The 7,563-nt window shown below is 44.7% G+C and overlaps 1 protein-coding gene across 1 annotated transcript in view; it reads left to right on the forward strand.

Moving 5' to 3' along the window:
- Positions 1-7,563, forward strand: part of med13a (mediator complex subunit 13a) — a gene marked incomplete in the record, with an annotated part of 94,925 nt that overhangs the window by 74,668 nt on the left and 12,694 nt on the right. Inside the window, 7 exon segments of the mRNA XM_037688133.1 lie at positions 1,214-2,136; positions 3,308-3,475; positions 3,716-3,939; positions 4,028-4,217; positions 6,010-6,373; positions 6,575-6,806; positions 7,081-7,272. Of these exon segments, the coding sequence (XP_037544061.1) occupies positions 1,214-2,136; positions 3,308-3,475; positions 3,716-3,939; positions 4,028-4,217; positions 6,010-6,373; positions 6,575-6,806; positions 7,081-7,272 (2,293 nt within the window).

Here is a 7,563-nt window from a genome sequence, read left to right on the forward strand (position 1 = left end):
ATATATATATATATATATATATATATTTAATTATCTATATATTAATGGATGTGAGTCCCATCAGTGTTTGAATGTGATAAAGCTCTGATTAGTCTCTTTAGAATGATTTGTTCAATTAGCTTTGTAGAGATCTAGTATAGAGCTGTATGAATGGGTAAATGAGGCACAGATTGTTGTAAAGAGCTTTGAGTATCTTGAAATAAGATGGAAAGGTGCTGTATAAGTACAGTCCATTTACCATCATCGTGTCATCGACCACACAGGAGCACGACCGAAAATCTCTGGGGAAATTGCAGAAAGTTGGTTGCTAATTTTTAGGATGATCTATGCTTTTACTTCCTATACACATCCACGTGTGACCCTTTAAGTCACCTTTGAAGCTGAAGTCTGAGAACAGTTCTCCAAGCTTGAAGGTCTTCTGGATAACTGGGATAACTTTTTACATTCTTAAACTTTCACTCTGAGTTTCTCAGCCACAAATAAAAACCCAAAGTCTATAATGTTTCTTTTTCTGCCCACAGCTTCTTAACGTTGCATAAAACTTAAAGAAGCACATGAACACTAGATCCAAATTCACATGTTTCTGTTTTAACATGTTATGGAGTGATGACGGCACTTGGAATGAAGCTTGGTGTTTGTTCATAAAGTGATGGAAAAGGTTTTAAAAAGCGGCGCAGGATCTCGTGTTCAATGTGCAGTGGCTGGAGAGAGGGTTTTTCTGAGACTTCCTTCTAGTGGGAGTCCCCCCCCCCCCCCCCCCACCCCGTGCAGTGAGTAACATAATGTCCCCCCTCTCGTTTGCTCTCATACTCTTTATCTCCCAGCCCTCACACAGTCGCTTACCAACCCAAAAATAGCTGCTTACCTCAGAGGGACACTTGTTGAGACATTTGTCGAGTCTTCTTGTGTTTCTGCGGTCTCGCTCTTATTTTTCTGAGTTTTTGTTCACTTGTGTTTAAACTGGACAGTCTGAGCCTGCTCTGCATTCCTTCTGAAGTAAATCTTGAGTCCTTAAGCCTTAAAACTTGAAGAGTCTTCTCAGGCTTAGTGAGACACCTGACATCTATTTGATCACAAGTAATTAAACAAATGTTGCCGTTTAAAGAAAACTCAACGCACACGGTTTGTTTCACGTGATGTCATGTGGAAAACAGTTCAGGTATTTGTGTTTTTGACCTGGACCTAATGGTTCTGTCCTTCTGTCTTCTTTCAGTAATGTCCCCAGTGTGGGCAGCACCATGGACCAGGAGTACAACCAGACCTACACCCCTCAGACCCACACTCCCTTTATGTCCAACAGTGCTCCACCCAGCAACAGTGCCATCGGCATCCTGCCCTCGCCTGCCACACCGCGCTTTTCAGCCCCCACCCCACGCACGCCTCGCACCCCGCGCACACCTCGAGGCCCCTCGAGTGTTCAAGGCTCGTTAAAATACGAGAATTCTGACCTGTACTCACCAGCGTCCACACCGTCCACATGCCGACCTCTGAACTCTGTAGAGCCCGCCACAGTGCCCTCCATCCCTGAAGCCCACAGCCTCTACGTCACGCTCATCCTCTCCGAGTCAGTCATGAACTTCTTCAAGGACTGTAACTTTGACAGCTGCTGCATCTGCGTGTGCAACATGAATATAAAAGGAGCTGATGTGGGCGTGTACCTGAGCGACCCGGTCGGTGAGGCCCAGGAGCCGTGCAGCTGCGGCTTCAGCGCCGTGGTCAACCGGCGTTACGGGAATAGCTCGGGGCTCTTCTTGGAGGACGAGCTGGACATCATCGGCCGCGGCTCGGATGTCAGCAGGGAGGCAGAAAAACGCTTCGAGGAGCTGCGGCTCTCTTCGCTCGAGAAATATGGAGTTGGAAGAGGGGACCGTGTCCCGGACGAGCTGATTCTGCTGCTGCAGGACCAGTGCATGAATCCATTTTCACCTATTTCAATAGTGGAGACTGACACGGCGACGCGGGGGCCGAGCAGGGCCCCTGTACCCCCCTGTGTAAGGGTGGAGGAGAGGGACTACCACAGCGACTGCTACATGGCGCTGGAGCACGGCAGGGAATTCATGGACAACATGTCGGGCATTAAGGTGGACAAGGCGTTGGTGAAGAGCACCTGCCTGCACCCCTGGGACAAACAAAACGGTGCGTGGGCAGCAGATTTTTTTACGCAGTCCAAACGTATAAATACGATGACATCAAAATTATATAGCAAGATTTTTCTTGATCTGGTCAAAGAAATGGTTCAGTTTCTGTGTAAAAGTTATAAATATCTTACCTGCTGTAGATCATGGTTTTGTGATGCCGATAAATGAAAAAGCCTCGACTAGGCCTGTCGCGATAAATAATAAATCAATTAATCGCATGATGAAAATGATCAACCTCATTTTCATTTATCGGTTTTATCGTTTCTTCGTGTCTCTCTCTTTCTACTGAAGACACTGGAGGACAAAAAGATCAACTCCGGTGCTCTTCACTGACCCCTCCCTTTCTCTTTTCTCTTTAAAATCCATTTTAACCGTAAAAAATCGCATTTTTGGATCGTTAAAAGCAGCTAAACTGGGAAGCTAAGCTACGAGCTAAGCTAACATGCCGATCTCGGGAAAATACCCGAGTCTTGTCGAAGCTCCAAAATTCACGGTTGAAACCCGAGCCTTCGTGTAAAAAGTTGTTTTTCTCTGCAAAAGAAGCTGAGAACTTGTTTACTGATGTTTTATTATTAAAAGCTTTGTGTGAAAAATGCTAAAGAGCTCAAACCACACCGAGCGTCCGCCATTTTGAGAATCGAAAGAGACCGCCCATGTCACGTCAAGGGGCCTCCCTCCCATTTTTCTTTAAGAGACACGCTGCTCGCACCCTCACTATCCATCCTTCGATTCAAACAGTCTTATACTGGCGTCCGGTGGTGGAAAAAAGGTACTACACTCGAAAATTTACCAACATTTCTTCTTAAATTTGACAATAATTACTAATAGTCAAATTTCAAACAATATTATCGTTTATCGCAATAATTTCTGAGACAATTAATTTTCCAGAAAAATGTGTTAGTGACAGGCCTAGCCTTGACTGGGACTTGTGATTGGCTCGGGACATCCCTAATTAATTATTACACGCAACATCACTTCAAAATGGCAGAACTATTACTTTAATGTGTTTTGTTGCTTTGCTTTTGCTTGTGTTGAATCAGTTTGAGATCTTGGAGTGAATAATAAAATGAAATGGTGTCCAGATGAATCCACAGTTGTTGGCAGCCTAAGTGTTGGTTTTATTATATGATCTTTTTTATTCTTTGCTTCTCTGTGCCTGTGCTCCTCAGCCGTGGACGTCAGCTCACTGTGCTCTCAGGATGTGCTGCGGGTGCTGATGTCGCTCCAGCCTGTACTGCAGGACGCCATCCAGAAGAAAAGGACGGTGCGGTCGTGGGGCTTTCAGGGTCCTCTCACCTGGCAGCAGTTCCACAAGATGGCCGGACGTGGCTCTTACGGTAAAGCGTGTACAAAAAAATGCTTCGGCTTTTTTTTTTTTTTTTTTTTTAAAGCTACTTGAAAGATAAAAAAGTGATGGGTCTGGATCAGATCTTTAGCAGTCTGGTCTCTGGTGATGTTCAGGTCAGCTCTGAGAGGAGGAGCTGTCGACTGTTTATTAGTGAACTAATATTTGAGCTGATGCATTTTAAATATACTCTGTTCTTGTGTTTTCTGTACCCCCCCACATCACACTCAAGGCACAGACGAGTCTCCCGAGCCCCTCCCCATCCCCACCTTCCTGGTGGGTTACGAGTATGACTTTGTGGTTCTGTCTCCATTTGGGCTGCCCTACTGGGAGAAGCTGCTGCTGGATCCGTTTGGCTCTCAGCGGGACATTGGGTATCTAGTTGTTTGTCCGGACAACGAAGCCTTGCTCAGCGGCTCGAAAAGCTTCTTCCGAGACCTCTCTGCTGTCTACGAGGTAGAGGAGAACGGTGCTAGCCTTTCGGAGTTGGACCAACATAAAGTAATGCAGCTTCATTAGAATGCTGGTTGTTTTTCTTTTGCAGGCCTGTCGCCTGGGACAACACCGGCCCATTTCCAGAGGCTACCCTGATGGCATAGTGCTTGTTGGGGGCACTGCAGCCAAGACCCTAGCAGACCAGCCAGTCAGTGAGTGGTTCCTCAAGGCTGCCAGCAGCAACGACGACGCCTTCACCAAGCTCAAGCTCTACGCACAAGTGTGCCGCCACAGCCTCGGTACACGTGCACACACAGTTGTTGCTCTTTATCCGCTGCGTTCTTGTTCTGCGCGGCCTCTGCTTCCTCTGGCACTTCATGCGCGTTTCGTTCAGCTCTTTGTTGCTCGGTCTCCACTTCAGCACCTCTTAGTTTAGTTAATGTGATACAGTCTTGTTTGTAAAAGGCTAGCCGGAGAACCTTGACTTTGTAAACGAAAGCAGAGCTTTGAAACGGCAACGTGAGATGAGTGTAGGAGGATGAAGAAATGGAGCGAGCTGAATATTTTTCATGCCTCCGCATCAGAGACAGCAGGAGCTGGACACCGTGTTTTCTGCTCTGCTGTTTGGTTCTTGTGAAGCCGAGTGCGTCCGATGAAGTAGTATTTAAAGTTAGATGAACTGATTAGACTTGGATACTTCAAAGTAACTGTGACTACAAGGAAGGCACATTTTCTCAGAGGAGTTTAAAAAAATTACCCGAAATTATGCAAATCATTCCACATTTACATTTTGTGGTGTTCATAGTCATGAATGCTACTTCTTTTCTATCAGATTGTATAATTGGTGAAATGTGAGCACAACTAGGGTTGTAAAATTAATTTAATTGTTTTAAATTAGAAACTTTCCATGTAAGTTGACCAAAAGTTACTGGAACCTCAAGAGAATCAACTGGAGTTTAAAATACTGTAGTTTGGTTAATAGTTGTAGTAACTAGTTAATAGTAGTTGTAGGTTAATACTGATTTTAAGTATTGTTGAAGAAATATATATTATAGCATAAGCTTGATTAAAACAACCAGATTTGATTGCAGTACCATACGACAGGAGGTACCACACCATAAAACAAATGAAACTGTCACCTGGACATGTAGGGACCGATAATAGAAACAGGCAAAAACATTTATTGTAGAGTTGTAAATAGTTTTGGTTTAAAATGCAAATTACTGAAGATCATATTGTTTTTATGTAGATTAAATGACAGAAAATGCCACAAAAAAAAAAAATCATAAAACATATAGTTGTATTCAGTAAATGCAATTTGACTTTGCTTGACATTAATTTTAGACACTACAGTTTTTTTTAATGTTACTTGCTAAAAAAAAAAGTTATATAAATACAATGAAAATATTTTGTTTTATACATGAAATAAAAAAAGATTACAGTAAAAGCAAAGGAGCACTAAAAATGTTCAAAGTGAATTGTTTTGTAAAAGCTGTGTGGTTACAACACTGTGATGTCATCACTTGCAGATTAGGTCATTATATTTGTTACGTTAATGAACTTTGAGTCAAACTCTTTATCAACCTTTGACCTGCCTGTGACTAAACAAAATACTTCTATTTTGGGTCAGATTTGATAGTGTGTTAAAATTACTGGTACCTCAGGTGATTTTTTTTTATTTATTTCTATAATTTCCACTGAAAGTTTTTCAAAAGTTTTCAGAAATGTACTGAAAATTCTCCATTCCCGAACAACTAGTGTTAAAGTGTTAGGTTAGAATAAGGTGTGTGGGGGCACATGCATATAGACTAGAGTTGCGTTCAGGTCCAAAAAAGGCAGTGAGTGTATGGCAAGCCATGTTGCCATATAATTGGATCGTCAGCCGCACGCGTCCGCTGACGCAAGAAAAAGCCCAACACTAGCCCAGCCCACATTAAGCACATTATTCTGGCCCAGCCCTAATCCGGGCTTGGGGCCCGGGTTAGAAATGACCGCTCTAATATAGACTGGACTCTTGTTAGCCACGCAGGTGGTGATTGCTGTGAACGTATCTCCCTCCCTTCATAATAATTGATGCGTCTCTCTTTATAGCGCCATACCTCGCATCACAGACGTTAGACGGTTCCCTCCTCGCACAGCCCAGCGCTCCCCCCTCATCCAGTCAGACGTCACAACAGTCTAGCTCCTCCTCCAGCACAGCCAGCCAGCAGGGCTCCTCTGTGTCCAACAGCAGCAGCGGTTCTGGAAACGGCTCTGCGTCGTCCAACAACCACACAGCCTCTTCATGCCAACCTGGCAGCACAGTCTCATCTGGCAAGCCCAATTCATTCCCCCCCTTTGGAAGCATGGGAAGCCAGAGTGGGCAGCTGGGACAGCAGGCTGGTTCCCAGAATGCTGCCACCTCAGGGGACAACTCCAACAGCCAGGCCCAGGGGCCCACAGAGCCACCTGAAAGGTACGGTGTGGCTTCACGAGCACCACACTGAAAGCTTGTTTTTAAGAATTCATGTGGCAGCCTTTATCACCGAGTGGTGTTGTTAGGTGATGCATGATGCCACATGGCTTTTTAAAAGTTGTGGACAAATCTAAGAAAGAAGCATAACATAAGTTCTTTTCTTTTCATACTAAGGCTTTCTTTTTCTTGCATTTTCTTTAGCACTTTGGAGCGGGAGAAGGTAGGCGTGCCCACAGACGGGGAGTCCCACGCTGTGATGTATCCGCCCGCCATCGTTGTTTACATTGTGGACCCCTTCAGCTATGAGGAGTCCGACGGAGGCTCGGGCCCTGCTCCAGCCCAATCCAGTGTGTGGACGCTGGGTTTGCTCCGCTGTTTCCTGGAGATGCTTCACTTTCTGCCCCCACATATCCGCAACTCTATTTCTGTGCAGGTAAAGAGACTCATCTTTGTTTGTCTCTCCTTGATTGTCGTTCATGTTTGTAATTGAATTTGCTCATTGGCGTCTAAACTCTGGCACGTCAAGTCCTCTGTGGTGTTTGTACTTGTGGCTTAATGGCTGACGCCACATTTCAGATCTTCTATTAATGATCTGTGCTGTGAAATCCAGTTTTTTCATGCAGAACTTGATTTGTCTTGATGGGAGTGGAGGATGGTCATTATTCAGTCAACTAACAACTTGTCTTCGTCCCTTTTTGTGTCCTCAGATTGTCCCATGCCAGTATTTGCTTCAGCCTGTACGAGGTGAAGACCGTCAAATCTACGCACAGCACCTCAAATCTCTAGCGTTCTCTGTCTTCACTCAGTGCCGACGGCCTCTGCCCACCTCCACCAACGTCAAGTCTTTAACTGGTTTCGGCCCAGGCTTGGCCATTGACACGGCACTGAGGAGCCCCGAGGTAAATGTTACATTTAAACACCACACGTCTTTAGAGAGAATTCTTCTGCAAAGTTGTGGGCTAGAGGATGACACAGGAGTGGATTTTCACTCCTGTCCTGTCCTGGTCCCACAGAAAAAATCCTGTCCTGTCCCACTCCTGGTAACATGACTCCCACTCCTGTCCTGCTCCTGTTTTTCATTTAATTTTTAGGAAATACATTGAATTTGATTTGATCTTCTACTCATTCTTGTTCAAATTACTTTGTGTTGTGCAGTTTTATTTCAAAAGATATGGCAACAGGAACAGTTC

Source organism: Nematolebias whitei, chromosome 14 (assembly GCF_014905685.2).
Source record: "Nematolebias whitei isolate Nwh7 chromosome 14, NemWhi1, whole genome shotgun sequence".
NCBI lineage: Eukaryota > Metazoa > Chordata > Actinopteri > Cyprinodontiformes > Rivulidae > Nematolebias > Nematolebias whitei.